Here is a 16,870-nt window from a genome sequence, read left to right as displayed (position 1 = left end):
AATGTTAATAACGATATATTATTTTTAAGTACAACTATGTCCTAATTCACTTTTAAAACGTAAATGCATCTTAGAAATAAATTAGGGCATCCAGAATTTATTAATATATTGCAATTGCATCCTAAAAATAAATTATAGTTATGATTTTGATTAAAAAATAATAAAAAAGTGGAATTAATTGGATATTAATTCAAAGTTTATAGATAAATTAATCTATAATCTCATTTTTAACATTATATAGAAGACCGGATTTGTAGATTGGAAGCCAGATTTAAGTTGAATCCAAAAAAAAAAAAAAAAAATTAGGATCAATAGGCCTACCAACTAATTCAAAATTTATATAATAAAAAATAAAATAAAATCTTATAAAATAATTAAAATAATATCCACATTGATACAAGTTAACATTATACTCTATATATAGAATTCATTATCCAAAGCAACACTTAGCTAAAAATAATTAATTTAGACTTATCAATATATAAATATATAATAACATTTGCTTGTGCATTTAGCCAACATTTTGAGCAATATTAGCAAATGGAAGGTGAAGATTGCCCATCAAGTTAATCATAATCTAATTCCTTAATTGTTGGTGATTAAATTAATTAAAAAATTAAAATAATGTTTTATTATTTGCTAATTGCTACCACACGAGTTTTCACATGTACACTAATTATTTTGTCTTTTTTTTCCTTTGGGCCATATATGATATGATATGATAAATCTATTAAATTGCTTAAAGAGTAGGGAATGGAAAACTTCTATTTATTATTTAAACTTCAAACTTTAGGAGAAAAAGCAACATTTATAGAAGAAGAAAGAGAGTGATTATATATATATGTATAAAAGAAGTTTCCAATATCTATAGAAAGGAGCGCAGAGTTCTAACTGTAATTAAATCCCAAGTCGAATTAGGCGATTTCTGATAATAAAATCTAGATACCGATGGTTTATAAAAAAAAAAAAAAGTGACAAAGCAAGGAATTAAAATTAGGAAAGAAGGCTTAAAAAAAATTTAAGAATTAAGAAAGGCAAAATTGAAAAAATTTACGATTTTAAAAGATAAAATAAAAGAATTTCAATATTTTTATGAGATAATTCTTTAAAATAAAGTCCCCATGTCAATGTCAAGGACAAGCTTTTATCACTCATATAAGGATAATAAAAACAATGTTTATAATTTAATATTGTCAAAAATTTAATTTGATATTTCCTTTGAAAAGAAGCAAAACTTTTTATCATCTGTTGACACGTAAATTTTAAAATTGAGATTAAGGTTTTGTTTTTTTAGTTTTCACATATATTTTTATATTCGGGTTAAAATGGTATTTAAATAAGACTCTTTCTGATAATAACTCTAGGTTTTGAAGTTCAACTTGAATTTAATACAATATAAAATTCATTCTTTTTTTATTTTCTCATAAATTTTTAGATTTTGCTAATTATGTTTCTTCAAAATTAAAAAAGTTACTATTAATAAATATATTTTATTCTTTTCGTTTTAAATCTATTTCGGTGATTTAAAATCAGAATTACTTCTTTATTAGATGCAGGAAAAATAATATATATATATATATATATATATATATATATATATATATATATATATATATAGAGAGAGAGAGAGAGAGAGAGAGAGAGGGGAGGGAAACAAATAGTGGAAGAGACATTGAATGTTCTAATTACCTTCCTCGCCATACCATGTGCTCAAACCAAAACCAAACAATGTAAGGTACAAATTGAAAGTCAAGATTCTATTTATTTATTTGATTATATCATGATTTGATATGATGGGGACAAATGAGTTCAGTCGGCTCATTCAATCTCAACTCAAAAAACTTATGGCTCAAATCGAGTACGAGTCTAATAATATTCAGTTAAAAATTTTGTAATATATTTTTTTATATATCTACTTATAAAATTTAATTTAGGTTTTACGCAAATCTCGAATAAAGTTCAAACCTAAAGTTTTATGGCTCTTAGAATTTTGAGTCAAACTAAATTTTATTGAGCTAAATTTCGAATTTAACAGGTTCAAACTCAGCTTGGCTTGTTTATATTTCTATTTGAGATAATACACTTGTCTTTTTAAGGAAAAAAAAAAGACAAATAAAATAGTAAGTATCATTAACATTTGAAATAATAGTATTTAAGTAATTTTTAAAAATATGAGACTGAGTTCAAATTAATAAGAAAAGAAGTTTAAAAGTTATTTTCTTATCCAAAATGAAAAAGGGACTAGTTAATTACGTTATAAGACTAATTTTTTTTTATTAAAATTCATTTTGAAAAAATTTTAATTATCTTTAATTATATTTACAATATCTTTCATAAGAATATTATAATGTAATTATCTCATGCTAGATTTAAATAAATTGTTAAAAAATAAAAACATGGCCTAAAATTTGTAAAAAAAAGTTTAGCATTTAGCAATTTTTTTTAGTGACTAACCTAAAAATACAAAAAATCTAAACTACAAAATGGAGCAAACCGACAAACACGTGAGAGTTGTTGAGGGATGCAATGAATGAGTAGCTGTTGCTTTATTGACTCCATTAATTCTTGCCTTGCCAACGGCTGCGACAAAATCCGGTTAGCCGCCTCTGTCCTGTCCTCTATACAAACAATTTTCTTCTTTCTATACATATGTTTTTTCATATATACACAGAAAAACATTAGAAGAGTAGCTCCCGAGTGCTTATTTTATATAACAGAATTAAAATTCTGATATACGATTTTTAGAAATTTCAATATATCACAAAAATCATTTAAAAAACACTAATAATTTTCCATATATCTAATTAAATTCTGTCAAGGACCGGATTTTAAACCAAAATTAAAACCGTGTCGAAACTGGAATCAGCCAAAACCGAAACTAAATTGATACTGTATAAATATATATCAATTCAGATTCTGAAATTGAAATATTCTACATCATAGAACCGGTGATTCTATGAAATTAAACCAACTATTCACTATAGAGGTCAGCAAACTTTAGAAAAAAATTTAAAATCGAACTAAATTGAATTATTTCCGTTTTTACTTCGTTATTTACTTTTTAGTTTTGGCTTTAATTTTCAATTTTTATAATTTTGATTTTTGATCGTTGGAGCGGATTTTACAAATCACTTACAAAATCAAATCGTTTGATCAAATCAATCAATTTGATTTGATTCCAAACTTACCTTTTTTTTTTTGGTTCAAATTTCAAGGAAAAACCTAATCAGTGGTTATGAGTTAGATACATAGATGAACAATTCAATATTAATAAAATAAAAAAGACTAAAATTAGATAATTCAAGGAAGTTAGTTGAATGAATTAGAATGTACATTGTTGACTACATGAGCTGGCTTGTTAGGTCTAGAAAGTGACCTCAGTGAGAGAAGGCAGTAATTTTTAGAGGTAATTAATAAAATACAAAACATATGAAGTTAGGTTGTTTGTGATTGTAAGTGGAAATAATTAATAAGCTTGGAGAAATCATTAGTTGGATTGAGATTTACATCAACCCTATTATTAGAGCCTATAGACTTCACATTCCACATTATATCTCTCATCTTATTCTGCTTTGTAATGTAATTGTTGGTCCTTTTCAACAGTGCAATACCGAATCTTACTTAAATGTGTCACCGTGTGTTCGAATTGATCTCTATTCTTAAGATACACGGTAAATTCGACTAATTTTTGCTCGCTTTTGAAGGCAAATGGACTAGTTTGAAAAGAGTTTCTCTTGTGAAGGATCAAACCCGTCACTTAATCTATGGTAATTAACATCGCAAATGCTATTTGCCACTGAGCTACCCCATTCAAGTTAACCTAAATATGTTTTCGTTTTTCATAGCTCCTCCATTATTATTATTTATTTGTCCTATGGATAGAGATACATTCGATCCGCAACATTTATGTAGAAATTTGAAAAACCTACAAAAAGAAGGGAGAATAAAGAGCGGGCTTTTAGACATGTAACCACTTTGTAGTTAATGTAATTTTAGCTTATTCATTAAAAATGAGATCTCTTAATCTTATTCAAATTCTTTGTAAAATATATTATTTGTTCTACATATAAAATATAGATTCTAAATAGATTATAATTAAATACCAAAAATTATCTAAAAGTGAATACATTCATATTTAGATTTTTTAGAATTTGGTTCGGTTTTAAAGAACAATAAGTTTTTATTAGTCTCTAAATAAAATACAGCGCTTAAATAGATTAAAAGACAAACTAATATAGAAATTCATTCTCTTACTAGAATTTCTTATTCTTATACTCGTTTCCAAAAGTGAACTTCGACTTTACAGTATTTTTTACCTTTATACGGTGATTAATGGAAGCTTCTTTGTTTGCGTTACAGAAAGCAAAGTACAAGTACATCAACTCTTAGAATAAATTAACACATTTCAGTTGTTAAAAATATAAATTTGACATCTCTTTATATATATATTTTTATATTTTTTTTCACATGATCAATCCTCCGCAATTAATGTATGTGAGTAGATCAAGAGACTGCTAAAATGGAATATTGTACATTGACTCGTAGTTTTTCGAGATAAGAAAAAAACATCCTTTTGCCTTTCGTATATGGAGTGTTTTGTTATTTTAATATTCTATATCCTACAAATCTCACCATCAACTTCTGAGAAATTCTAAATTCATCTTTCTTTCTTATGCATATATATAGAGAGGGAGAGAGAGATTAGGCAGATTTGACTTGAGATAATATATAGGTTTGACTTATCTAAATAAACTTAAATTGAGTTTAAAATATAATGACGAAGGATTAACTTTTGAAGCTTCAAACTCTACATATGAAAACTAATCACAAAAATTTCCTGTGAAGGAGATGTTTCTTATCAAAGTTAAAATTTTTAAATTAATTTTGAGTTTGAGTTATTATATTCACATTTAGAGTTAGAAAATTGCATAAATAATAATTCAAATTATATGATATGTTTAAATTTAGAAGATGAAGTTTCTCTCGCTTTCGCCATTTAAGATGCAACACTCCACCGCTTCACCTAGTAGCACGACATACAATCTTTACAAATTTACCATTTTGATTTACGAAAAAATTATTTTTAGGAAGAGAAATTAATCTCATATAAAAAATGTAGAATGACCCATATATAGTTCAAATTGTAAATGTTAGTATTATTGTTAAAGAAGAGGATTAAAAAGTCATCAAGAACTATGATTTAACTTGGAAATGAATCTAAAAGTTTCGGGCAATTCAATGTACAAAAGTGATTAGGTAAGAACATTTGTCTTTGATGAAGTTTTCAAGTTCAGTTCTGGTATGCTCTAACTAATTAATGAACATTCATTTTCAAACATCACTTTCTACTATGAGAAATTTCTACCCACTTGGAAATTTTAGTTTAATCTATAATTTGATTACTGATTTTTAAATTAAAGGTTTTCATTTTTTGAATTTTATAATAATACTATTTATCTATACAAAAAAATTATTTGGCTCAACTTGGATCTAGTACAATTTCATTAATAGTGGGTCAAAATGTTTAAAAGCAAAATCCAGCTAAGGCATTATGAACATTTTTTACCTTTTACAATACAAATTGTGGCAGACTCAAATTGGTTCATTTAGCACTATTCTTATTTATAAAAAGATTTTTAACTCAAACTATGTATTCTTTTAGCTAATAAAAGAAAAAAAGTGCTAACATATATGGAATTTAAAGATTGCTTTTGATTTTGAAAGGAAAAATCAATCTTCCTAAAGTATGATGTCGATGGCTTGTAACGTGCTTCTAATTAAAATTAGATTAGCTTAGGAACTTCAGCAAATTAATAATTTATTTCTATGTACTGCCATCAAGGTATCGGTATTGAGATGATAAACAATTTTAATCCCCGTAAAAATAATAATATAAGTTCGATCCCAAAACCACACATTGCCCAGATTGGAAAAAAAAAAAATTTATGTGCTGCCGCCCGAGAGAAATTAAACATCATAACTATAATTAATAGCTACTAAAGCAACTAGTATTGACTAATGAATAATAATACATGCATTTGGCTTATCTAACATTTCAAAGGACCATCTGTCATTCACAATTTGACAACATAAATCACGACACAACAAAGTGCTTTTCAAGCTCATAACAAACTGGGCACCATCTACCAACAAAATTCAAAAGCAAATTGTTTGAAATAATATCATCATCTCAACAACCAAACCAAATTCCTGAATTGTCATGTATTTGTCAAACAATTTACATCATATTTTCATGACAAACATAATAATTTTTTGACTATGAATAAAGGGATTCAATTATAATATGTACATCGGATACTAAGGATATGTTCAGCAACATTTGTTATTTTAATAGCTGGTAGCTGTTGCAGTAGCTGTGAGCTTGTAACTATTTATAGAAGGATTTAAATTAGAAGTATTTGGTAAAAATAATTATTTAACTTAAAATGACAAAAAATGATATTAGTTATTTAATTAGTTGAATTCGGGAGAAAAAACAACGGATATATATATGATTGTCAAAAAAAAAAAATCTATGTGAAATACTAAAAATTAAAGTGTTTAACGTTTCATAAAAAACTACATCAAATCTTAAAAGCTATTATAAAAACTACGATACCGAATACTATAATTGATAGAGATAGAGTTTTGACTTTATCAAAACGCTAAAAACTAATTAAAAAATTATTACAGTACCATGTTTAAGACATAGTCTATTGATAAATGTCCGTAGAATCTAACAATAGTGTGTGATTCAAATTTCTCCTCCTCCAATGCTCAAAAAGAATTTATTAATGGAACTTGATTGAGAGAAAGAAAAAGAGAATCATTACATTTTTGTGAAAGTGTCGGTCCTATCCTTAATCCTTATGTATTTCCTATTTAACCAATAAAAAGATGGAGAATCATTTGCTTTGTTGCAAGAACTCACAGTTTCTATATATTAACTTAGCAACATTAATGCAGTGAGATTCGAATATGCTAATAGGATATGGAGATTAGATTGGAGTTGACAAAATAAAATTTTAAACTATGGATGTTTGCCTATATATTAAACAAGCATGGCCCACCATCTCCTTTTTTTTTTTTTTTTAATATATGATCACGTTATTATTATTATTTGTTAGAATATCACTTTCTTTGTCACTATGCAACATTTTTTTTTAAGAAATTCATATCTCAATACCTATAGAAAAAATTATACTGTACATTGAAATAATATACGTCATACCATATGTTTGAGTCGATCAGATTCAGAGATTTGATTTTTTTAATCCGGAATTCAAAAATCCTATTTTGATTGGTTTGATTTATACATGAGTCACGGATCCGATTTGGATATTTATAATAATAATAATAATTCAATTAATGGAATTGGTTGGAGTGGAAAGAGCTCAATTGTTTCATCTTTATGAATAAAAAAAATTTCGTTGAGAGCGCTTTCTTTATCACCCTGCGTATTAAACCAGCAACACCTATATCACCCTTAAGATTTAAGTTATCAAATCAACCGTAAAACATATCAAATTTAAAGGTAAATTTATATATTTAATGCCAAAATGACACTCCACTCTTTCAAATTAATTTTATTTTAATAAATATTATCATTATACATTGAGACTTCATAAATAGAACCATGTGGCAAACAAGATCTTGCCGACTAGCTAGCAAGTAGCAACTGCTGGGATATGAGAGGCTTTCATATTCATATAAGTGCTGCTCATATCATCTTCAAAGAAATATTTGAATATTAAAAAAAAAATTGTTAACAATTGTTTATATTTGAATATTAATTTAAAAATATTAACATATTTTTTAGGTTGTCTTCTTCGTGGGTTGTCATTGGCTTAAGCTTCTCTTATTCTTCTGACTACTTCAACACAATAATATGATTCTGCTTACCTACAAATAGACAGTATAACGACTCTTTTTTCATGTGATAATGTTCTGACTAATTAGGGTTAGTAACGTGGAAGAGAGCAAGTGATTTAACTATTTCCTTCTATATTTTCTTTGTTTTACTTAATTGCTTAGCTTGCACAAGAATCAATCTTAAATTATTATTATTTTTTGAATTAATGACTTAATTAAGTATTTTTATTGTATAAAAATAGCTTTTAATTCAATTAGTTAAGGGATAAACACTATTTTTTATTTTCTTTTATTATTACTACTATTTATTTTCTCGAGTCAATGTGATTTGGTGGAATCTAATAACCTGCTTTGAGTTTAAAATAATTTTTTATTAACAAAACCCATTTAAAATTCTTGATGAAATACATCAAAACTCATTTAAGATTCTTAATGAAATACACACTTTTTTGTTAACGTTTTAAAACTTTAAAAAAAAAAAAAAAAAAGTTAAAGATAGGTTAATATATATGCATTGTAAAATTCTTTGTTTTTTATATTTTGTCATTAAAAAAATATTAAGAGTCGGACCAACTTGATCTTGAATGCAACAAGTCAAAATGCCTAAAATACTCTTATCAGATCTATTCGGTGGATTTTACTCGCAATATATATATATATATATATTACTGCTGGATCAAGACGCGTGTACTAATTAATATTTAAGAAAAAGTAAAGTAAAGAATTATTCAAATTAAATAATGGTTGTAAATTTTACTATATTACATATTTTGGTGGCACAAGAACACAAGTAACTTTGTTTTTCTATATTATAGTGATTAACAAGCTTAGATGACAGCAAACCAATGATTGAAGCTAACCTCACAGCCACAAACACATTAATCTCTTTCTCACTTACGTTACATAATCAAAGTCAAAGATGACTTTGAGTAGCAAATGGTGAATGTATATTTTATACTATGAAATTTTCATTTACCAATTCCCAATTCTCAAGATTGTGTTGGAAACATGGAAAAACAGCCATAAAAAAGGTTTTTCTACGATTTCTGAAATGAGATTAATCCGTTTGATAAAAAATGTGTGAGATTAATGGTATAAAAAATAAAAATAATAAAATATCCATATATATTATAAAAAATTAGCATTATTTTTTTTTCCTCTTAAATTATTAAAAATACTCTTAATACAATAAAAAAAATTAATTTTCATTATTTTGGTGTAAGCATATATATATAAGAAAAGTATTCGGCCTCCAACTACCGGGCCTTTGAAGTAGGAACATTGTGCGATTAGTGGGCCGCTGTATTGGTATGTAATACAGCGGCTGGGCTTATCTTGTGGTATTTTTATTCAACTCATAGGCCTTTTTGCTAAGCCTATTTGTTGGTACCTATGTGTGATTAATAAGACTTGGTATTTGTTGCAAAATATGTTTTTTGACCGGTTGAACAAGTAGTGGGTTAACATGGATCAACGGGTGAGATTTATTCCTATCATGTACCGGTGAAAACATGAAGGACACCAGAAAGCTACCGTATACGCGAAGAGGAGGGAGAGTTTGACATTTTTGCTGAACCTGGGCTAGGTTCTTCCCTCCATTGTTGATTCCTGCAATCTCCGTTAACCTGTAAGGCTATCTCTATCTCTCGCTTAGCATTAATGATACTTGCTCAATTTTGCAATTATCTTTTAGAATTCAAATTGGGTAAGCATTTAACCCATTACAAGGTCTTAACTACGAATTTGAACTCATAGTCTCTTTTTACTGCTCTCTGATTATTTTTTATTAGGCATAATTTAATGGGTTTCTTGTTTTTTGAGGTTGTAAATGATAAAGAAATCTGAACTTAATGCTCTTCTTTTCATTGCTATTCTTTTGTTTCATTCATTTTCTCGATCCCCAAACTAGGCAATTCTTTATTATTTCATTTCTTTTCTTTTTCATATACTTGTTTAAAATATGGCCCAAGCAAATTTTATACCTTTCTTACTAGCTGGTGATTGAAGTTCATGTCTTGAATTGTATATTTCTTTGTTTGATTCTATATCTTGACCTTTTACCACAAGGCTTTCCTTAATTTCGTCACGTATCTCGTATGTTGTATGATGGGTTTTGGTTTCTGGCATTTTGTAGTTAGTTTTATGTTGTATCATTCTTGTTATTCTTATAACCATCTCAGTATATTGCAGCTTGTTGGAAGGTGATCTCCTTTTGATTCACAAATAAAAGAGACTGTGACTGCGATCCCTTACAATAAATTCATAGAAATTCTCTGTTATTTATGACCTGAAAGCCATCCAGATGGCTTATGAACTAAATGAACAAAAGAGTAAGCAAATTTTCTTTCGCTTCAATGAGTGTTTCTTTATTAAATTTTTTGTGCGAATGCATGTGCTTATTTATCATATTTACTTTCGTTATTTTGTGCATTCACACACAAATTCTATTAGCTTCACTGTGCCTAATTTTAATGTTAGGATACATTGTAAAGAAAATGCTAGAATAGCACTAAGAGAGAACCCTACAATCTCTTATGGGTCATTTGATAGAAATCTACAATTAGTGTTAGGAACTTGAACCCTTCGTTAAAATTCTGCTTATTGCTTTCATTAACCTACATGCTTTTTAGCAACTGGATTCAAAAGCAAAGACAAGGTAACTACCCACTACAATAATAGAACTAGAAACTACCAAATAATAAGCGCCCACTAGTAAAAATCTGATTCCCATCTTCTTAGCTATGCATGAGAAAAACAGAACAACATATACTAAGTAAAAACACCCCAAACACAGCAGCTCCTGAAACTTGCCTAATCTGCACCCATCCTAATTTTTTACTGAAGCCTGAATTTTATTGATACTCCTTCTGTCCTTCATCTACTGTCAGATGTAGATATCTGATAAAATTTCCTTTCTATGTCCTTGAATACTCAAACAAAAAAATTATGGTACTGAATTTATTTAACTTACTCAGAGTTCTATTTATAATTTTCTGATTGAGAATTAAAACTTGATTTGTAATCTCAATTTTTGGCATTAATTTGCAGAAATTGGATTGGGGCTCATTGGCTTTGGAATCTTTTTCACATTTCTTGGTGTACTTCTGTTTTGCGACAGGGGTTTACTTGCCCTAGGAAATGTAAGTGTTTTCTATTGCTTAGGAATTTTGTTGACATTATTTTCAAGGAAAGCTAGAAAAGCAGAAATTTTCTAATCTGTTGGGATTCTGTAAGTAGATATTTTGGTTGACAGGTGTAGCCATTTTACTTGGTTGGCAATCTACTTGGAAGCTTTTTACAAACAGAGCAAACTATAAGGTAATGGGAACAAGTATATTTGCTGAATATCCTGACTGTCCTTCTCTTATACATTTTACCATTGCCTTCTCTTTTGATATAGCTATTAGAAATAATTGTGTAGATAAAAAAAAATAAAATAAATAAAAAAAAAAAAAAAAAGAAAGAAAGAAAGAAAGAAAGAAAGAAAGTGTGGGAGGAATAGGTGGGCTGGTGGGTTATCAATGCTTGAGGCTAACTGCTTTGAGAGAGTTGGGGGGGGGGGGGGGGGGATGATTTTTTCTTCATCATTCTATTGAAATTTTATTTGATTATGTTCCACTATGGTTTACTTATCTTCTAAAAAAATCTACTAAAAGTTTCTATCCTCCCTTTGGAAAAAACACCTTCCGACTGAACTTTTAGTTGCCTATTTAATCTGCTGCTCAGTATGAAGTTAGAAATGCCTGCGTGTGTGAATGGCAGTATGTAAGCAATTTATTTGAAATGCAGACATTAAAATTATCTCCTTTTGCAGGGCTCTGTTTCTTTTCTTCTCGGGTTATTCTTCATATTTGTTCGTTGGCCGATAGTTGGTATAATCTTGCAAATATATGGCTGTATTGCTCTCTTCGGGTTAGTTCTGTGTTACTCATCACAATTTACCTAACCCGATCACATACTCATTATGTGCCTAAACTGTTTGCTTTGATGATTTTCTTCCAGTGGCTTTTGGCCATCTGTCAAGGTATTCCTCTATCAGATTCCTGTTATTGGATGGATTATACAGTATCCTGTTCTGGTGAGTCATACTTTCTAATTCTTCAATTACTTTTACTGTCTGGTATGCTTAAGAATTACTCTTATAAAACCATGCTACTTCACTAAACTCATCAACCTTTTTTTTTCCCAATCATGTAATGGCAACTGGGTGTCATTTTACAGTATTTATCTTAAAATCTTTAGTATGATATATTAAAATAGCTTCTCTTTGTGTTTAATTTCAGGGCAAAAATATCTATAAAATCATTAGCTGTTTTTTTCCTAGACCTTATGCTAGAATATTTACTGCAGAAGTCCCTGTTGAATGGTCCTCTTTCATGAAATTACCATCTTTTTGACACACTTGTCAATGGACTTGTAAAGAATTCCCTTTTCTCTTCTATCATGAAATTATAGAGCTCTGCCAAAAAAGCTAAAACTAACCAATATCAATCAATTATCGCAGCTTCTCGATCGACTGAGGGGTGGTTCTGCTTGAAGAAGTTTGATTTTTGTCCAGTTCTTCCGATGAAGGCAAAAGTGATTGAATTTCCGCGGTTCTCTTTCAATGTTATTCTCAAGCGATTATTAGGTTTCAGCCACTCAATCATTCATCCTTTTATGGGGAGAAGCCATTAGAGAGGTGATAGTACTAATTGAAGGGATAAAAGATTGAATTTAGACACAGGAGGTTGTGTACTAATTAGTAGGAGTATCACATACTGCCAAACCGATTTCACAAATTATGGTTTGAACCAAGTCAAACCGAACCATATTGTTATGGTTTTATACAAGTGGCAAGTTGGTATTGGTTTCAATTCCATCAATGATATTAGAAAAATAATTTCCTTTAAAATGAAAAAAAAAATCAATTCAGCAAAATAATATTCTTACTTTATGCCATGTCAGCAAATATGATTGAACTTTTATTTATTTATTTATGTAGAAAGATATATAAATGTAGATAAATAGATAGATGCTACATCTTTGCTAGTAGAAACAATTATTCTACCTCATTTTAAAAAAAAAAAAAAATTAATACACTAAATTATTCTTTATCAATTTTCTAAATAATTATTATTTATTTAGTAGAAATACAAGAAATAAGGCTACGTAAAATTAAAAAAATAATTAATATTTCCTTTTTTTTTTTTAAATAGCAAATAAAACGAAAAAAAAAAAATGTGCTACTCTTTTTTTTTTTTAATGTACTACAATTAAAGGATTTGCATTTATGAAAACATTGGCTGAGTTCTTGAAAAGTTTCCTATTACAATATATAAAACATTTAGGTTGTTGAGATTTATAGTACGATTTTCCTAGCCATTATTATTATTATTGGGTTTTCTAATAGAAAGGTTGGAATAGAGTTATCCATTGTTGGATTCACTAAAAGTGGATTTTACATATCAACCTAATTAATTTTAAAAAGGATAAATTATCATTTAGTCCTTGATGTTTAACCTAATTAACAAATTCGTTTTCCTTAAAAAATTTATTCCAATCTGTTCTGATGTTTAACCTTAAATCTATTGGGTTTTACAAAAATAATTGAAAAAACCTTAGAAATTATCAAACCATTGTTTATGTTTTTTATTTATTATGAATTGGTTATACCCTAATTTTCACTCTCTTCAATTAAATCAACCATTTGGTTGACAACAAATTGAATTTATGCATTCATTACTATACATTTCAAAGGCAAAAAGATGGATTATACTTTTAAATTTATGTTTGCCCATAAAATTCTAAGATAGTTTAGCATTGGCCCCTTTTTCTTTACCTGCCATCACTAGTTAATTTATTGAGTGCTTTAATTGTTCATAATCATAGTTCTTGAAAATTGATTTTTAAAATTTTGTAATTGGAATGCAAAACCAAGATTTGGTGCTTTGGTTTCCAATTATTAATAATTGTTCTATTTAAATGCTAATTAAAATAGGGTTTGAAAATTTTAGAAATATTGCAATATGTACACTTTCTTTCTTTTGCATTGGAGTGAAAATGCATATATTTTGGATTAGATTTACCTAAATCAGATTTATGGATCCGACTAAACCAATGAGAATATAGGTTTTTTAAATATTTTTCGTATGTTATCCTTTTTTTTTTTCAGAAATATCATTATTTCAATAAAAATTTATTTTTCATTAGTTTTGGTCCTATAGAACGATCTCGGTAAGTTAATTTCTCTAAATTTTTTTAAAAAAAAAGTATTTGGACACTTAATTTTTAAAAATTTATTTTTCATTAGTTTTGCAACCAAATCGCTCCAACTAAAGTAGAATCTAAGAATCGCTTTGCCTTATAAGGAGACTCATTATTTGTGTAAACATGTATTCTCTCTGTCTATTAATATCTGTCTTTTCAAAAGTTATTTTATCTGAAACTATATACCGATGTGAGAAAAAAAACTTTAATGATTTTTCATAAAATGGCAAAATAAACTATTTTGTTTGAAAGTCAAACTGAATTAAGCTATTTAATTTAGTCAAATGCAGTACTAATTAATTAATGGAACTCTTAATTAATTCTTAAAAATATAATAATACCAGCAAAGCCACTTGAAATGACTCAACCTAAACCGCAAACTCGACCCGAAATTGAACCATTTGTGAATTGGAACTCAAAGCAACTACTCATGAAAAGACATGACCCGAACTCCAGATGACCTGAAATTGCTACTAATTTGTATTTCTCTAGAAAAATTATTATTAATGGAATTATTTTTTTTTTCAAATTTAATATTTTATGTGATTGGTTTTTATTCATGATTCTTTAAAATGACATTAAGATACATTTACATATATGATATGTAAAAATGTAATTGCAATTTAAATTTAAAGTTGATAATTTTTATTTGCATAGCGCATTGAAATGTAAGTTAATTTATTTCTCTGAAAGTGAAAGTTTATTGAAATTCTTTTTATTTGAACATTAAAATGTATCTTCAAATTAATATTATCTATTAATTAAATTAAAGGTATGTTCGACAAAATTAATTATTTTGGTAGTTGTTCGCTATTTTAGTAGCTAAAATGTTTTAGTAAGTTTTCATAAAATGTTAAAAGTTAAACGTTATATGAATTAACTTTTTATAAAATAGTATTTTAATCTTTAAAAATTAGTTTAAACGTTATATTACTGGACATCGCCTAAGAGTAAATCCCTTTGTTAGTAGTCATCTTCCTTTCTAGGGGCGGAATCGGAGTTTGAGTATTTGAGGGGAAAAAATAAAAATAGGAAAAAAATAAAAGAAAATTGAATGTAAAATTAGGGGTGAATGTGGAGTTTTTGAAAATATATCTAAAATTCAGGGGAGAAAATCAAATTTTGAAAAGTTTTGGGGCAAACATAAATATTTTTGAAGAAGTATATAAAATTCTAATTTAAAAAAGCTTAGAGCGATGACCTCTTAAGGCAGAATGTGGATCCGCCCTATTACATTTCAATTAAAATCCTCCTTTTCAAATGATTGAAATGTTATTTCCCTCGAACTTAAGGGGCTAAAATCCAATGGACATATTAAAATATATTTTTCTCCAAAAATTAAAGTACTACTTAATTTTTTATATTTGAAAAAGTATGGGTGCAAATGCAAATTTTGCTTAATTTCAAGAGGCTATTTGCAATTTATCGTTTCACAAATCTCTATTTAAAAGCACATGGTTTGTAGTTAGAAAATTTCATTTTCAAGTCTCTATCACTTTGGTCTTTTGTTTGTGCATTATGGAACAATGAGAGGAGAATATGTGAATAACAAAACAGAAAAAATTAGTACTTTTTGAACATTAAATGCGTGCGGAGAAAATGGGTCTCACGCAATTCCTATAATAGCATAGATTGGATTTTCCATTTCTATCATCCAATACTTTCATCCTAAAATAATATTAGCTTTCCGTGTTTTGTATAATTACTCATTTTAGCCCGTAGAACGTAAAAATTTTTTACCTTTTTAACAAGTGAGTCTTTCAGAGATTGAATTTATATTTCGCATTTATGAAAATTGTCATTGGATATATATATGAGTACCTTCAATATCAATAAATAATTTTTTTTTATAATTCTATGTCTAAATATATAATTTAACTCCTGAATTTTCGTAAAACAAAGTTTTACCATCTCTAAATTTTGGAAATAGATTTTCCGAATTTCATTTTTTCTATACTTATAGACTTTAAATTTGATTCATTTTTCAGTATGCAAAGTATGGAATTATCAAAAATTTAAAACGTTCATTGGTCAAAAATGAAATTTAAAAAATCATAAAAATTATTTTCTAAGTACAATAAATTTTTTTTTTTTGGTGAAAATTGAAGGGCCTTATCTATTTGTTGTGTTATGTATTGAATAGTTGAAGAAAGAGGGTGTCGGTATAGATGAGAAAAACAACATTTAAAATTAATTATAAGACATTAAATAAGGTTGATGCCCCAACGACTGAGAGAAAGAGAGGCATTGCAACTATTTATTGTAGTTTGTTGGCACCTCAAAATACCACATTGTAATTATTTAGAGCATACGTTAAATATTTGTTAATTAAATAAATAATTGCAATAGTCATGGTTGCACAAATGCAACTAGCATAGGGTTGGACCATAATAGACACAACCAATCCAATTGAATACTGGTTTTGATTCATTCGGTTTGATTTAAAAAAAATAGTCAAAATCCTAAAAACCCAATTGGTTTAACTCCGAATAATTCAAATTGAAAAATTGAATCAAGCCGAATTGGTGCAGTTTAGTCCTATTTGATACATATGTTTCGATTTAATTTTTTCGTCTAAAATGTAGCAATTAGTGAGAGTAAATCTCATAAATTAATCGGTACATTCATTAAACAAAAACAAAGAATTCGTAATTATAATTAAACATGAGCTAATAAATGTTATTAACAAGGTCTTATTTATTTATTTGAAGTGTTTCGTAATTAAATATATAATTAAGTTTCTTTAATG

The 16,870-nt window shown here is 27.6% G+C and overlaps 1 protein-coding gene across 3 annotated transcripts; it reads left to right on the top strand.

The window, feature by feature from the left end:
- The first annotated feature begins 9,339 nt into the window (after nt 1–9,339).
- On the top strand, nt 9,340–12,731 carry LOC105629292 (Got1/Sft2-like vescicle transport protein family). Of its 3 annotated transcripts, XM_012210856.4 has the most exons (8): nt 9,340–9,499; nt 10,063–10,202; nt 10,921–11,012; nt 11,110–11,190; nt 11,687–11,784; nt 11,875–11,950; nt 12,223–12,288; nt 12,377–12,731. In XM_012210856.4, the coding sequence occupies exons 2-7, from the start codon at nt 10,175–10,177 to the stop codon at nt 12,250–12,252; spliced, it is 405 nt and encodes a 134-aa protein (XP_012066246.1). In that variant the 5' UTR covers nt 9,340–9,499; nt 10,063–10,174; the 3' UTR covers nt 12,253–12,288; nt 12,377–12,731. The 3 variants fall into 3 exon arrangements, with proteins under 3 accessions (XP_012066246.1, XP_012066244.1, XP_012066245.1); XM_012210854.4 differs by lacking the exon at nt 12,223–12,288; XM_012210855.4 differs by lacking the exon at nt 12,223–12,288 and having other exon boundaries at nt 9,346–9,499; nt 10,053–10,202.
- The last annotated feature ends 4,139 nt before the right edge of the window (nt 12,732–16,870 follow it).

This window comes from Jatropha curcas, chromosome 1, assembly GCF_041381405.1.
Source record: "Jatropha curcas cultivar XTBG-Jc1 chromosome 1, XTBG_Jcur_1.0, whole genome shotgun sequence".
Taxonomy (NCBI): Eukaryota; Viridiplantae; Streptophyta; class Magnoliopsida; order Malpighiales; family Euphorbiaceae; genus Jatropha; species Jatropha curcas.
This window is presented reverse-complemented; position numbering and strand designations above follow the sequence as displayed.

Coding starts and splice junctions, on each gene's coding strand:
- LOC105629292 (XM_012210854.4), top strand. CDS start 10,175: ATGGCTTATGAACTAAATGAACAAAAGA. Junction 10,203..10,920: donor TGAACTAAATGAACAAAAGA/GTAAGCAAATTT, acceptor ATTAATTTGCAG/AAATTGGATTGGGGCTCATT. Junction 11,013..11,109: donor GTTTACTTGCCCTAGGAAAT/GTAAGTGTTTTC, acceptor TTCTGTAAGTAG/ATATTTTGGTTGACAGGTGT.